We start from the raw sequence: 17,019 nt of genomic DNA on the forward strand, positions 1-17,019 counted from the left end.
TTCATTCTCGTCTCTTTGATCCTCGACAGTGTGCAGCTAGACCCTCTGTGTGGTGAGAGGGGGCCAGAACTGGCTGATAAGAGCTGGAAATGACTGACAGCTATGTCTCATGAGAGCAAGACAATACCCTCCCTATCTTGACATGCTTTTACATGCTTTCATGAAAAAGAAGAGCGAGTGGGTATTTTTTCCCTCAACATTAAAACCCCATAAATAACCCTGAGGTAGTGCCAGTCTGGATACAGCGAATAGGTCAGTGGCAGTGTGTAGTGGTGTAGAGTGGTGATGAGTAGCCTAGTAGAGTGGTACATGCAAGATACATATGCAGTGTAGCGGCAGGTAGCCTAGTGGTTAAGAGCGTTGGGCCAGTAACCAAAAGGTTGCTGGTTCTAATCCCCGAGCTGACTAGGTGAAAAATTTATTGATGTTCCCTTGGGCAAGGCACTTAACCCTGATTGCTCCTGTAAATCACTCTGGATAAAAGTGTCTGATAAATGAGTATGGGGCCCTGATACTCACTGAGTCTTGGTCTCTCTGCTGCTCCAGGAAGGCAGAGAACTCCACCAGCCTGAGCTTGGATGTCCCGATGGAGCGGCCATGCCACGCTGGGACTGTGGGGGCTGGGGCTGACGTGGGCTCATAACCTGCATCACAACCATCACGAGCAACACTCAGATAACACAACTCTCTCTCTGCCATATCATCAAACTGAATTTTATCTCCATAACTCATTATAATGTCAGATTTTAAACAACGCCACACACAGGTCTACGTATTAAGAAAAAAAAGGAAATTGGTTGTAAGCATGAGTGAAAGCCTTACTGGAAATCGTTGTTGTTACTCCTGGCTGGATGGGATATGCTTGTTGGGTGAACGGCTTGATGCTAAAACAGAGGGAGGATCCCATTAGAAAAATGCAATGGTCTGGAACATCTACAGAGCAACATATTGAATATATCACTACTGACAAGCAGCGAGGAAGAAAGAAGGCTGACTGAAGTATTTGTACGAGAGCCCATTCATTTCTATCTCTGGAACATATAGACCCTTCAACCGCAGCACCCACAAAGAAAAATATTGGCGAGTACGTGACATATAGAGCGAGAGAGTGAGCGGAACAGCAAGAGGGTGACAGAGAGAAACAGAGAGAGGGAGAGAAATGGAAAACAGTCACGTTGCATGTTTTCTGAGAATAGAACACGATACTCACTCTTGTGATGATCCAGGTTGGGCTGTCGATATCATGCCCTGCCAAAACTAGAGAATTAGATATATCAATACAAAACATCCAAACACATCACAGAAAAATACTTCCAAGCAGCACAATTAACACATGTAGTTATCTCGACTAGCATTCGTTTTGATTGTGTGCTTATCAGATGTGGTCAGTTTCCATAAAGCCCTGGTGTGTGTAATGTGATTTGGATGGGACGTCAGCTGTGTTGGCTGGGGAGCAGGGGGCCTGGTGGCTGCCCTCTGTGGTGTGTTGGTCTGAGTGGACCGATAGTGGGTTGCCGGCGGGCCTCTTACCCCTGCCGCTCCGGGGAAGGCTGGGCGCGGGATGCCTGGCAGGCCCAGCTTGTTGTGGATGGCGGTGGCAGAGACGATCTGAGCCGATGACATGGAGGCCATGCTTTGGAGGGCTTTGTCCTTCACGGTCTGATCCTTCAACAGCCATCACAAAAGGCTTAGCACTCACAGACGGCAAGATGGGGGACATAGTGATAACAACAGCCACACTTCTAAACACACAAGCACACACACTCGCCTCCAACAACAACGGACAGCATGCATGTTAAAAGCAAACATATTGCGGCAGCCATTAAAGAAGTGGATTGTTTCAAAGGAATGTGCCACAGAGTAAATTGAATTCCTGAAAATGGTAAGTCTAGGTATGTACTTAATAATGCTTCCTTGTTGACAAATCTATCACTAACACACTTCCAACCATATAGAATAGGTAATAGAGTGATTAATAATAACTCCTTTCTCCGTTATTCCTTGAATATAACATAATTCAATAGTTCTTATGTCAAGGTTGGATTTGTCTGCCTGACAGAACACAGTTAACCATACAAATAGAATTACTAAATTAAGTCTGAAGGACGAAAGCTTTGGTTAAGAGTTCCTTTCATGGCTCCTCTCACCAAGTCCCCCCACTCTACTCCTTATGACCTAAACTGGGATATGCTTAACACCCCGGCCGTCCTACAATCTAAGCTAGATGCCCTCAATCTCACACAAATTATCAAGGAACCTACCAGGTACAACCCTAAATCCGTAAACACGGGCACCCTCATAGATATCATCCTGACCAACCTGCCCTCTAAATACACCTCTGCTGTCTTCCGCCAGGATCTCAGTGATCACTGCCTCATTGCCTGCGACCGTAATGGGTCCGCGGTCAAACGACCACCCCTAATAAAACACTTCAGCGAGCAGGCCTTTCTAATCAACCTGGCCTGGGTATCCTGGAAGGATATTGACCTCATTCCGTCAGTAGAGGATGCCTGGTTATTCTTTAAAAGTGCTTTCCTCACCATCTTAAATAAGTATGCCACATTCAAAAAATGTAGAACTAAGAACAGATATTGCCCTTGGTTCACTCCAGACTTGACTGCCCTTGACCAGCACAAAAACATCCTGTGGCGAACTGCATTAGCATCGAATAGCCCCCGCGATATGCAACTTTTCAGGGAAGTTAGGAAGCAATATACACATTTCTACATATTTCCTTCATTAAAATACAAATCAATTCATAACATTTTTGACATGGGTATTTCTGGATTTTTTTGTTGTTATTCTGTCTCTCACTGTTGAAATAAACCTACCATCAAAATTATAGACTGATCATTTCTTTGTCAGTGTGCAAACATTCAAAATCAGCAGGGGATCAAATACTATTTTCCCTCACTGTATGTGGGCATCTACAAATACCTAGGTGTCTGGTTAGACTGTAAACTCTCCTTCCAGACTCACATTAAGCATCTCCAATCCAAAATTAAATCTAGAATTGGCTTCCTATTTCACAACAAAGCATCCTTCACTCATGCTGCCAAACATACCCTCGTAAAACTGACAATCCTACCGATCCTTGACTTTGGCGATGTCATTTACAAAATAGCCTCCAACACTCTACTCAGCAAATTGGATATAATCACAGTGCCATCCGTTTTGTCACCAAAGCCCCATATTCTACCCACCACTGCGACCTGTATGCTCTCGTTGGCTGGCCCTCGCTTCATATTTGTCGCCAAACCCACTGGCTCCAGGTCATCTATAAGTCTTATCTCAGCTCACTGGTCACCATAGCAGCACCCACCCGTAGCACGTGCTCCAGCAGGTATATTTTACTGGTCATCCCCAAAGCCAACTCCTCCTTTGGCCACCTTTCCTTCCAGTTTTCTGCTGCAATGACTGGAACGAATTGCAAAAATCACTGACGCTGGAGTCTTATATCTCCCTCACTAACTTTAAGCATCAGCTTTCAGAGTAGCTTACAGATCCTTGCACCTGTACACAGCTCATCTGTAAATAGACCACCCAACTTTTTTTTGCTCCTTTGCAACCCAGTATCTCTACTTGCACTTTCGTCTTCTGCACATCTATCACTCCGGTGTTTAATGGCTAAATTGTAATTATTTTGCCACTATGGCCTATTTTTTGCCTTACCTCCCTAATCTTAATACATTTACACACACTGTTTATAGATTTTTCTATTGTGTTATTGACTGTACGTTTGTTTATCCTATGTGTAACTCGGTGTTGTTTGTGTCACACTGCTTTGCTTTATCTTGGCCAGGTCGCAGTTCTCAACTGGCCTATCTGGTTAAAAAAAAATGAAAGGCTTCAGCTCAATACAATACATGAGGACTACAATCAGCCTTTGTGTATCAGAAAAATGTAATCACATTTAATTTAATGTTGATATTAAGCAAGGTTAATTAATCAATAGCAGGAGTAGTGAGTTAGGGAGTTAGTGGCTGAGGGAACGACGGAGAAATACTCGCTAGCATCAGTTCCACTCAGTAGTCTGCTGTATACCATCCAGCTAAACCATATCTATGGCATTCCGTTTCTACTGTGTTAACACAGCAGGACAAACAAACAGAAATGTAGTTTCTTATCTCAACACAGGTAGAGCAGTATACAGTATGACTTCTGACCCATCCCTACAGAACTAGGATCCCCATGAGAACACATGCAGAAGCTGATGTTAAGCATGCTGGCAAGAGCTGTACAGTATCTGTAGATGCAGTGGTGTGAAACTATGACAGAGGCCCACAGACTAGACAGTCACTGGGCTGCAGCAGCAGCTATGGTACTATAGCAGAAGCAAAGATACTCAAGGTCTGACAGGTCTGGCAAGAGCAGAGCCAGGAGCTTGGACGGATAATTGATACTTACCATGCTTGTAACCTGAATGCAAACAAACAAGGTTTTATTGTCATTTTACAATCTATCTTGCTTTAGCAAGATGTAAAAATGTATGTTTTATCAAACAGCATTGTGATTTCAATGATGATAACAACGAGCATTTCTAGGAATCACTTTAATCAATTTGACAATGTAGGTGAAAGTTCTATGATTTCATTCAATTAATCAGATTTCAGTTAATCAGATTTGATAAAAAAATAATGCTTGCAAAATAATGTGAATTCTATTGAATCATATTTTAGGACATTATACCCTTTGGTCGTAACAAAAATGTAAGAAAACCCTGACTGACAAAATACCATTGTTAAATGGTATAAAATATAAAAATGTGTATTCAAAGCAAACTGCACTTTGAAGTATTCATGCCAGGTCCTCTGTCAAAACATTACACTGAAATAATGTATCGGTACAGGAACCTCAGACTCATTAATCAACTAGCACTGCTGTCACACTGAAACTTGGATGATAATAATGTGCGGTGGGACATTTTGGAGAATGTGGTGGACTTGGAATGTCTGAGAATTTGATCACTATGGTCAGCTATGGTTCGAGAGAAGTAGCACAAAGAATGGCACCATAATGACTGTCATTTCACTCAACATGTCTCAGATAAAAAACGAGACAGAGCAGATTTACAGAGATGTTCCCTGTAAAATGGAGGGGGACGCGTGCCTTTCTTTTTGCTGCTGATCTCTAATTTGCTTTAGATGAGAGTAGACAGAGACCCGTACAAAAGATGGCTGTTTTAACTCAGACAGACGCACTGTGCCTGAAAGACCAGGCATTCACAGCTGGCTGATACACACACACACACACACACACACACACACACACACACACACACACACACACTAATGAGGGGTCATTAATCCATCTGAACACTGGGAACAGGGGAAAGTCAAAAGATGTAGTCATCCCCTCAAAGACGAGAGAGAAAGAAATCTGGTCCTTAAACACAACAATTACCAAATGACCCTTGTAAAAATGTTTTGAATTACAGGTACATGTATGACAAGATTACACCTTTCACAATATATATTTTTTTTCACAAGACATTTTTGAAAAGGTATATTTGGTGTTAGCCCATGATTTTCAACACATTGCTATTGGTAAAATGAGTCACAAAGGAAGAATGTAATAGGACAGCTACACATGTACACAGAGAAAAGAAGGCAACTGATAGCAATGTCAATGTGATATCCTAGAGTTATCAATATGGAGGGTTGGCATAACAGCAGAGAGGGCAGGTGAGATGCTGCTTCCTCATGGTCTTAACTCAGCATTGACAGGGGAAGATGATTAGGTTAAAACAGCAACAACAAAAAAGAGGCAAAGGTTTTTTCATAGACCACCCTTAAGTCTTTGAACCTAAACCCTTTATACATAGAGCACATCAGTGGCTGATAGTGTGTCTGCTTATGACATGTAAACAGAGTTCTGCTGATGACCTCTGAACTCCAGCTCTCAGCCACTCACCAACAGCCAATGCATCTTGCCAACATGCTTTCCCACATACAATACAGATAACACCAGTACCAACCTCTGATTCTGGGTTCACATTGTCATGCCAAACAGAAAGAAAGAAGCAACAAAGTCTACAAACTGTGAGCGCCATTTGCTTTGAGGGTTTTATAAGGATCCGACGCAGTTGGGCTAATTTTAATTTAACTGTAGAAAATGATGACGTTGCCTTTTGGATGTCTGGACTAACATGACAATATTTTTCTTGGCAAAAAATACAGAAGAAAATGAAATTCTTTAAGCTCTTTTTAACAGTGCCCACTCTGAGCTATGTGGAACAGATTTAGAATATTTAGCAAGCCTTCCTATCATGAGAATATTGAATTTCTCATTCACATTATATCTATATATGCTCCCGAGTGGCGTAGCGGTCTAAGGCACTGCATCTCAGTGCTAGAGGTGTCACTACAGACTAGAGGTCGACTCATTAATCGGAATGGCCGATTAGTTAGGGCCGATTTCAAGTTTTCGTAACAATCGGTAATCAGCATTTTTGGACACCGATCATGGCCGATTACATTGCACTCCACGAGGAGACTGCGTGGCAGGCTGACTACCTGTTATGCGAGTGCAGCAAGGAGCCAAAGTAAGGTGCTAGCTAGCATTAAATGTATCTTATAAAAAACAATCAATCTTAACATAATCACAGGTTAACTACACATGGTTGATGATATTACTAGTTTATCTAGCTTGTCCTGCGTTGCATATAATAGATACGGTGCCTGTTAATTTATCATTGAATCATAGCCTACTTCATCAAACGGGTGATTTAACAAGCGCATTCGCGAAAAAAGCACTGTGTACCTAACCATAAACATCAACGCCTTTCTTAAAATCAATACACAAGTATATATTTTTAAACCTGCATTTTTATTTAATATTGCCTGCTAACATGAATTTCTTTTAACTAGGGAAATTGTGTCACTTCTCTTGCGTTCATTGCACGCAGAGTCAGGGTATATGCAACAGTTTGGGCCGCCTGGCTCGTTGCGAACTAATTTGCCAGAATTTTACGTAATTATGACATAACATTGAAAGTTGTGCAATGTAACAGGAGTATTTAGACTGATGGATGCCACCCATTAGATAAAATACGTAACGGTTCCGTATTTCACTGAAATAATAAACGTCATGTTTTCAAAATGATAGTTTCCGGATTTGACCATATTAATGACCTAAGGCTCGTATTTCTGTGTGTTATTATGTTATAATTAAGTCTATGATTTGATAGAGCAGTCTGACTGAGCGATGGTAGGCACCAGTAAGCTCATAAGCATTCATTCAAACAGCACTTTCGTGCGTTTGCCAGCAGCTCTTTGCTGTGCTTCAAGCATTGCGCTGTTTATGACTTCAAGTGTATCAACTCCCAAGATTAGGCTGGTGTAACCGATGTGAAATGGCTAGCTAGTTAGCGGGGTGCACGCTAATAGTGTTTCAATCGGTGACGTCACTCGCTCTGAGACCTTGAAGTAGTTGTTCCCCTTGCTCTGCAAGGGACGCGGCTTTTGTGGAGCAATGGGTAACGATGCTTCGAGGGTGGCTGTTGTCGATGTGTTCCTGGTTCGAGCCCAGGTAGGGGCGAGGAGAGGGACGAAAGCTATACTGTTACACTGGCAATACTAAAGTGCCTATAAGAACATCCAATAGTCAAAGGTATATGAAATACAAATGGTATAGAGAGAAATAGTCCTATAATAACTACAACCTAAAACTTCTTACCTGGGAATATTGAAGACTCGTGTTAAAAGGAACCACCAGCTTTCATACAGTGCCTTGCGAAAGTATTCGGCCCCCTTGAACTTTGCGACCTTTTGCCACATTTCAGGCTTCAAACATAAAGACTGAAAAATACTGAATGAACACTTATTTTAACTTAATATAATACATATATAAAATCAATTTAGCCACAAATAAATAATGAAACATGTTCAATTTGGTTTAAATAATGCAAAAACAAAGTGTTGGAGAAGAAAGTAAAAGTGCAATATGAGCCATGTAAAAAAGCTAACGTTTAAGTTCCTTGCTCAGAACATGAGAACATACAGTGCCTTGCGAAAGTATTCGGCCCCCTTGAACTTTGCGACCTTTTACCACATTTCAGGCTTCAAACATAAAGATATAAAACTGTATTTTTTTGTGAAGAATCAACAACAAGTGGGACACAATCATGAAGTGGAACGACATTTATTGGATATTTCAAACTTTTTTAACAAATCAAAAACTGAAAAATTGGGCGTGCAAAATTATTCAGCCCCCTTAAGTTAATACTTTGTAGCGCCACCTTTTGCTGCGATTACAGCTGTAAGTCGCTTGGGGTATGTCTCTATAAGTTTTGCACATCGAGAGACTGAAATGTTTTCCCATTCCTCCTTGCAAAACAGCTCGAGCTCAGTGAGGTTGGATGGAGAGCATTTGTGAACAGCAGTTCAGTTCTTTCCACAGATTCTTGATTGGATTCAGGTCTGGACTTTGACTTGGCCATTCTAACACCTGGATATGTTTATTTTTGAACCATTCCATTGTAGATTTTGCTTTATATTTTGGATCATTGTCTTGTTGGAAGACAAATCTCCGTCCCAGTCTCAGGTATTTTGCAGACTCCATCACGTTTTTTTCCAGAATGGTCCTGTATTTGGCTCCATCCATCTTCCCATCAATTTTAACCATCTTCCCTGTCCCTGCTGAAGAAAAGCAGGCCCAAACCATGATGCTGCCACCACCATGTTTGACAGTGGGGATGGTGTGTTCAGCTGTGTTGCTTTTACGCCAAACATAACGTTTTGCATTGTTGCCAAAAAGTTCAATTTTGGTTTCATCTGACCAGAGCACCTTCTTCCACATGTTTGGTGTGTCTCCCAGGTGGCTTTGGCAAACTTTAAACAACACTTTTTATGGATATCTTTAAGAAATGGCTTTCTTCTTGACACTCTTCCATAAAGGCCAGATTTGTGCAATATACGACTGATTGTTGTCCTATGGACAGAGCCTCCCACCTCAGCTGTAGATCTCTGCAGTTCATCCAGAGTGATCATGGGCCTCTTGGCTGCATCTCTGATCAGTCTTCTCCTTGTATGAGCTGAAAATTTAGAGGGACGGCCAGATCTTGGTAGATTTGTAGTGGTCTGATACTCCTTCCATTTCAATATTATCGCCTGCACAGTGCTCCTTGGGATGTTTAAAGCTTGGGAAATCTTTTTGTATCCAAATCCGGCTTTAAACTTCTTCACAGCAGTATCTCGGACCTGCCTGGTGTGTTCCTTGTTCTTCATGATGCTCACTGCGCTTTTAACAGACGTCTGAGACTATCACAGTGCAGGTGCATTTATACGGAGACTTGATTACACACCGGTGGATCGTATTTATCATCATTAGTCATTTAGGTCAAAATTGGATCATTCAGAGATCCTCACTGAACTTCTGGAGAGAGTTTGCTGCACTGAAAGTAAAGGGGCTGAATCATTTTGCACGCCCAATTTTTCAGTTTTTGATTTCTTAAAAAAGTTTGAAATATCCAATAAATGTCGTTCCACTTCATGATTGTGTCCCACTTGTTGTTGATTCTTCACAAAAAAATACAGTTTTATATCTTTATGTTTGAAGCCTGAAATGTGGCAAAAGGTCGCAAAGTTCAAGGGGGCCGAATACTTTCGCAAGGCACTGTATGTTCTCATGTTCTGAGCAAGGAACTTAAACGTTAGCTTTTTTACATGGCTCATATTGCACTTTTACTTTCTTCTCCAACACTTTGTTTTTGCATTATTTAAACCAAATTGAACATGTTTCATTATTTATTTGTGGCTAAATTGATTTTATATATGTATTATATTAAGTTAAAATAAGTGTTCATTCAGTATTGTTGTAATTGTCATTATTACAAATGAATAAATACTTTTTTTTTTTTTTATCGGCTGATTAATCGGTATCGGCTTTATTTGGTCCTCCAATAATTGGTATTGGTATTGAAAAATCATAGTCGGTCGACCTCTACTATAGACACCCTGGTTTGAATCCAAGCTGTATCACAATGGGCTGTGACTGGGAGTCCCCATAGCGCTGCGCACAATTGGCCCAGCGTCGGCCGGGTTTGGTCGGTGTAGGCCATCATTGTAAATAAGAATTAGTTTTTAACTGACTTGAATAGTTAAATAAATAAATACATTTTAAAATGCTATCTATTTTCAGACTTGCATTATGGACACTAGTAATACTATAACTTATATTGTTCACAAACCTAAAATATAGTTCTTAAGTTTTTAAACGGATCCTTACAATTGTTTTCAAAGCAAATTCACTTATTGTTCAATGACAATAAAGAAAATAGAAATAAAACACTTATGGAGAGGTGTGTGTGTGTGTGTGTGTGTGTGTGTGTGTGTGTGTGTGTGTGTGTGTGTGTGTGTGTGTGTGTGTGTGTGTGTGTGTGTGTGTGTGTGTGTGTGTGTGTGGTTATATTATGAATTCTAATCATAAGCAGGGGATCTAGGCTACGGGAATCAGAGCGTCAGGCATTCACTCTGTCACCACAGGAAACAGGAAGTAAGACGACGCACAGCAACCACAAGCCCAAAAGCAGAAAAGCGCATACCTTTAGCTTGGAATGAAACTCACGAGATTTCCTTCTGGCAAGAACCTGAATGTGACTAGACACCTGCGGGGTAGGGGAGGGGAGGAAAACAAAGGAACAGCCTGTAACCATGGCGATGAAAAGCCCCCCTGCAACTGGGCAAAGCCAGACGTACCTTGATGGCAGCTGAGATTTCTCGAACTTTCTTTCTTGCTAAGACCTGTATGTGACTAGACACCTCCATTTTTTAAAACAAAAGAAGAGAGAAAAAACAAGAGAACCAAAAATACAAAAAGGATTACACATCTCTTTGTTGAGAACACTTCAGGGGGATTTGAGCTGCCCAATAGGATAAAAGAAGCATCTCCAAGCCACACACCAAGCTCACAGCCACAAAGCATTGTGTTGCCTGTTGTTGTCACTTAAGTGAGCTGATTAAGAAGGATGCAGGCCTCTTTAGCACACATTAACAGGGCGCAGATGTGATCGACTGTGTACTGACTGAGAATCGGCCAGTCTTGTATCCTTAAGGGAGCCGGATAAGGTGTTTCAGAGGCCCATGCTGCTTCAACATTCACACAGACTTGGAAATATGTCATGCTTTTGTATAAAATATTCAGTTGTGTAAATGGTTGGCTATAGTAAGATAATGTGTGGTCAGTCTGCATTTCTGACGGGGGAGGGACGAACACTTGGTCTGAGGGGGATTTCCTTCCTCTCCTCTCGGTCTTAATCAGGCCAATCACACACAAGTGGCTGTTGAGGCAGTTCACCCGGGAATGATCAAAGCCTAAAAGCATGTCTGTTAATAGGGGGAGCAGGGTAATGGGGAAGTACTCCGTTCCAGCTCGCCAAAATAAGATTACAATTACAATTCAATCTGACATTCCTTATTTTAATCAACCTATGCCTTGATATTGTTTTCTCTAGTCTCATACAGAACAGGGCTCTTTAGTTAGAACAGTGAATGTGGAAGTAATCATAATATTTCAAATTATGTTAATTAACTCAAATAAATTTTAAAAAATTCTGATTGAGACTGATTTCTTAACATCTCAACACTTCAATAATTAAATATGAAATATTTGTTTTTTTTGGTTGTATCATAAATTATATTACAGCAGGCAAACAACCTTCTGCCTTATGTGATTCCCCATTGAGAGAGTGAATTACAGAGACATAGCACACATGACTTTCCTCTAGCTGGCTGATCAATTCCCACCCAGCTATAGAGTGTCAGTCTGGACACAGGGGTGTTTATCATGGACATACGCGCATGACTTCCTGCTCAACCAGACTGATGGACCTCATGGCCAGACACCTTCCCACCAACTGATATTATGGGAGCTTATGGGTAACATCTATTTATATCTAGTCTGTTGCTTACATCAACTGGAAACTTATAACAGACAACAATAATGCTGTTATTAATCAAGTTCTATCATCTATGTCCTAATCCAGTTTCTGTTGTGATTATTTTAAAACACCAAATACATTTTTCACAACAAATATTGAGTAATGTATCCATCTTATAACACCCTTCCAGACGGAACAAGTGAGTTATAGTTGAGTTACTGTAATGTGAGGGTGTCCAAGTCAGTGTGTGTGTGTGTGTGTGTGTGTGTGTGTGTGTGTGTGTGTGTGTGTGAGAGAGAGAGAGAGAGCGTTTGCAGAGGCATCTTCTCATGCAGGATAACTGTAAGAAGACTAAACACATCCAGGGTCTGGTAAGACAGCCTCCCATCAGACCAAGCATGCAGCAAAGCTCTATGCGTGTGTGTTTGTGTGTGTGTGTGTGTGTATGTGTGTGTGTGTGTGTGTGTGTATGTGTGTGTGTGTGTGTGTGTGTATGTGTGTGTGTGTGTGTGTGTGTGTGTGTGTGTGTGTGTGTGTGTGTGTGTGTGTGTGTGTGTATGTGTGTGTGTGTATGTGTGTGTGTGTGTATGTGTGTGTGTGTATGTGTGTGTGTGTGTGTATGTGTGTATATGTGTGTGTATGTGTGTGTGTGTGTGTGTGTGTGTGTGTGTGTGTGTGTGTGTGTGTGTGTGTGTGTGTGTGTGCCCTGTTCTCTCCAGCAGAAACACAGGCAGTGGGTACATTCAGGTCTTCTTCAGTTTTAACATGCCATGCAAACTTTCCCGCTCCCCTCTTACCTGCTTCCTCGTCCTCGTCTTTCCAGTCCGAAGCTTGATGTATCGGGCTATCAGCTCATTCCGACCTGCAGAAAGCACACAGCAAGGAGAGAGGAAGGTTAACACAAAATAAGCCATCATTGAGATCCTGGACTTCGTGTGTCCTTTTCATTTACAATGACACAAATGAAGCACACAATAGTCAAATATGCATCATACTGTATAATCATCAGACATTTACATCTCACTATATACATCTCGACAAACAAACAAAAATCCCATTTAAATGTAAAAGCGGCATGTTGCATTAGCATGCGAAAGCCCTACAACAAGCATACAGCCTTTCAAATTCATCTAATTGAATCCCATTCTCTTCAAAGCCTCACACTATGAAAAGAAACTGATCCAGACATTCGTACTGTTACTGTAAATAATGGCACTGGAAATATATTAATTTAAGCAGTGCTGTTCTCACTAAATGATTATTAAAGCATGGGCTTTGTAGTGATTTCCAATTAATGGCAGCTCCAAACATTCTTCTGCCCTCAGCTCGCCTCTAATTGCTGCAGCGATGCACAATGACCCCTGCTTAGCCTTTTCATATGGTAATAACATACCGCCACCCCAAAACTATTACGCAAATTATAGGTAAGGAGCCACTCTAATTATGTGTCCAGCTGAAGGCAACCAATGCCATGGACCTACTTCTCCCTCCCATGTAGTGCAACATGTCCTTTAAACAACCAAACAGGCTTTTTTCTCCAGCTCAATGAAAGGCCTTGTCTTGATATTTCACTTAGCATCATCAATATACAACGGTACATTGGCTACGGAGCAGTGACTGTGTTCTCAGAATGGAAAAGCTACAACATTTCCTGTGAAAGGCAGTGGATGGCCTAATGCAGAGGCTGCACATGGGGATGGTGACTAAAGTGAAGTATAGAACAAGCGTAGTGGAGGTGGTGGCAGGCAGGTCTGGGTTGTTAGGCTGGGGCTGTATGTGCTGCCTGTTGTTTGTGTAATGTCACACCGAGGCAGCCAGGCAGAAGCCTCCACCTGCTGTGAACCCAGGGAGCGCACTCTGTTCAGGTGTGCCAGATGAAAGGACGTTCAGTCTGGGTATTGCCCCTCGAGTTACTGCCATTAACAACACCTGTCAACGGAGAGGGTCTTTCTCTCTCTCTCTCTCTCTCTCTCTCTGGCTGCCTCTCTCTCTGGCTGTCTCTCTCTCTCTCTCTCTCTCTCTCTGGCTGTCTCTCTCTCGGGCTGACTCTCTCTCTCTCTCTGGCTGTCTCTCTCTCTCTGGCTGTCTCCCTCAGTGTTATTTTTGGATGCCAGAGGGGTTTGGATGCCAAGATGTTTGCTTTCACTATTTTATCAAATGTATTAGCCCCTAGATTCACCACTGGCTCTATATATAAGCATGTCAAATGTTCAGTTTCTTTTGAAAGAAGACCCTGATGTAGCAGATTTACCAGTGACTTTTCAAAATAGCACATTTAAATCAATGCACTGATAAAACTGAAGAGGTTAAGTAAACACATGTTGTGTAGCACAACACCTTGCTCCATGTGTCTGGCACACCCAGACAGGTGTTGCTCTGCAGCGTGACGGGGGCTGGGGATTGTTGTGGGCGAGGCACCGGGAGGAGGGGTGTGGCGAGAGTCGTGACCCAAGTCTCGCCTCCTCACAAGGAGCATTTAGACAAGGCCAGGGTGACTGAATCAGGTCTCCTTCCCCTGGAAAAATAAACAGCATCTGGGGGATTTCAATCCCTGCCCGGGCCTCCCAGCGTGCCTGCACAGTAATCTCTCCCAGATGAACCTAGGGGCTACGCTGTTTTCAATAATTCACACACTGTGTACACATAACATGACAATAAGGGCATTCATGCAGACGCCTGATTCCTAGATCAAAGCACACAAATGCTTACTGCTGAATTTTATTTATTTTCTTGCCCAGGCTGAAAAAAGACTGCTCAGCGGGTCTTGGCAAGCCTGCTTTCTTTCCTGTGTTTCCACAGCAAAACAACATTTGCTAAAACAGCAACTGGCCACATTCAGCACTCTGAATCCACTTTATTCAACCGCTCTCCGACCTACTCAAAATGTTTCTGAGGGGCAATACTGTGTCTCCCGTAAACTAATCAACACTTGTGTTTTACTCTGGGAGATGTGGCGCAGTGCCTGGAGTCGCGCGGTAGAGAAGTTACCCCTGTTGAGAGTTCTAATTCAGCGCTTTAAAGTCCGGCCTTTTCATTTCACTGGAACCTAAGCAGTGCCAGATGACTTTCTTTCTTTCTCCCTCTCTCTCTTTCCTTTTCATTCACACTTTTCAAGTACAGTTGTGTTTTTAATTTCCTCTTTTAAAAGCACATAACATAATTGGAAACAATTGGCATTGGATCAAACAAGCTTTTCGATGCCATGAACGTTTTTACTTAACTAAAGTGAAAGAAGTAATTAAATTCATACAAATGAGAACAATCAATTCAAAACAGATTAGCAGATTATTTCAATGAGAATCAACAGATTACTATGTCCTAAACAGTGAGAACCAATAGCATTTAGGGAGTTGAAAGTTGTTGTGAATCAAGATAGACCCTTTTCTCCACATGAGCATCAGGGTCCCAGCTCTGCTTCATCCCACATGCTTATTTCAACTCTGTGGGAGGTAAGAGTCAGAGCTGACATGAGCTGTTCATCTTATTTAGTGAGGTATACGACTGGGGTGAATTATCACCCCTAAAGACGCTGCAGCAGCCTGTTTTACTCCAATATCTGTCAACATGTTGGCTAACACCTTCTCCCAACGCAAGACCACATTTTTACGCTGGCCTGGCTCCTCTGCATCTCTCCTTCAGAGGTTTCCCGCTGGGCAAAAGTAACTCTGCATCGTAACCGATGATGCCCTGGGCATCCGCCTGAGTTACAGAGCGCTGGAAGGGAATTGCTGAGGGGGAAGCTCTCAATCTTTGGGAGTTGGGACCATCGTTTTGGAGTTGGGACCACAATTTCATTTTCACTCAGGTTGATGGGTGGATAGTTGTGCCCCACTGGAGGAAAATAGGGAAAGTCATGGCGAGGGGATGGGGGTTGACTGAGGAAGTTAACTATTGAAGGAGGGTTCTTGTTGTCACTCAAAGCAGCAGGAAAAGGATTAGATATTTATGGTGTGATCCCCAGAGTAGAGTCGCTCTGTGGATTACTTCCCCCTGGTAAGAATGGTCTCCTCTGAATCTCAATGACCCTGAAGGTCCTGGGCCATATCAATGGCACTCAAACCACAGCACCACAAAGAGCCAGTCGGTCCACTCTTCCTGGGATTGTCCCCCAGAGCTGATTCTTCATTCAGTCAGAAATCTAATTTGTCCCTGAGCATCCTTCCTCCCTGGGAGGATCCTGGAACAGCCTCACCCTGGTCCCTAGCCCTGCTGGGTGTTACAATAGTAGTGGAGAATATAGTCACAGTCCACTCAAGCCTGACCACAGGAATGCACTTTTTCTGCCTCTACAATCAAAAATCAAATCACATTTTATTTGTTACATGAGTCAAATACAACGGGTGTAGACTTAACCATGAAATAATTGCTTAAGAGCCCTCCCCAACGATGCAGAGTTTTAAAAAAAAAAAAATTTAAAAAATGGGGAAAAAAGTGGAATAAAATACACAAGAATGGATCTATATACAGGGAGTACCAGTACCAGATCAATGTGGAGGTATATACAGGGAGTACCAGTACCAGATGAGGTATTTGAGGTAGATATGTACATGAAGGCAGGGTAAAGTGACTAGGCATCAGGATAGATAATAATAAAAGTAAAATAGTGTGTGTGTGTGTGTGTGTGTGTGTGTGTGTGTGTGAGAATGAATGCTTGTGGGTTTTGTGTGAGAGTGTTTTGTGTGAGAGTGTAGTGTGTGTGTGAAAGAGTGTGTATATATAGTCTTGTGAGTGTGCATAGAGTCAGTGCAAGATAGGGCCAGTGCAGATAGTCCGGGTAACCATTAATTAACTATTTAGCAGTCTTATGGCTATTTAGCAGTCTTAAGGCTTGGGGGTAGAATCTGTCTCGGAGCCTGTTGGTCCTGTTGCTCCGGTAACGTTGCTGGACGGTAAGGGTGCACAAACACACTTTTAATAGGATAATGTTTCAATTCAACATGTGATGGATGACCTGCTGCTTAGGCCTATTAGCTGTCATGATTCACACAGCAGCACCACTTCTTTCATGGTTTGAAACATCTAAGGTATGCTTATTACTTACTTATTGTAGCACATAACACGTTCCACCATTAAACTGTACAAATGTTTTTGAGTGAGACTGCAGTAGTCTATGAGGTTAACTGGCCTAGCTGGAAAGTCTC

At 42.1% G+C, this 17,019-nt stretch overlaps 1 protein-coding gene across 8 annotated transcripts in view; it reads right to left on the minus strand.

The window, feature by feature from the left end:
* Positions 1-17,019, minus strand: part of LOC139384335 (transcriptional enhancer factor TEF-1) — a 62,419-nt gene that overhangs the window by 8,393 nt on the left and 37,007 nt on the right. For 2 of the 8 annotated variants that reach the window (XM_071129037.1, XM_071129036.1), the window contains exons 4-10: positions 12,676-12,740; positions 10,698-10,760; positions 10,544-10,606; positions 1,531-1,665; positions 1,211-1,257; positions 823-884; positions 520-644 (exon numbers count right to left, since the gene is read on the minus strand). In XM_071129037.1, the coding sequence (XP_070985138.1) occupies positions 520-644; positions 823-884; positions 1,211-1,257; positions 1,531-1,665; positions 10,544-10,606; positions 10,698-10,760; positions 12,676-12,740 (560 nt within the window). Of the gene's footprint in view, positions 1-519; positions 645-822; positions 885-1,210; positions 1,258-1,530; positions 1,666-4,407; positions 4,420-10,543; positions 10,607-10,688; positions 10,761-12,675; positions 12,741-17,019 lie in introns of all 8 variants that reach the window. The other 6 variants (XM_071129040.1, XM_071129041.1, XM_071129035.1 and 3 more) reach the window with 5 other exon arrangements.

The sequence above is a fragment of the Oncorhynchus clarkii genome, chromosome 26 (assembly GCF_045791955.1).
Source record: "Oncorhynchus clarkii lewisi isolate Uvic-CL-2024 chromosome 26, UVic_Ocla_1.0, whole genome shotgun sequence".
Classification (NCBI taxonomy): domain Eukaryota; kingdom Metazoa; phylum Chordata; class Actinopteri; order Salmoniformes; family Salmonidae; genus Oncorhynchus; species Oncorhynchus clarkii.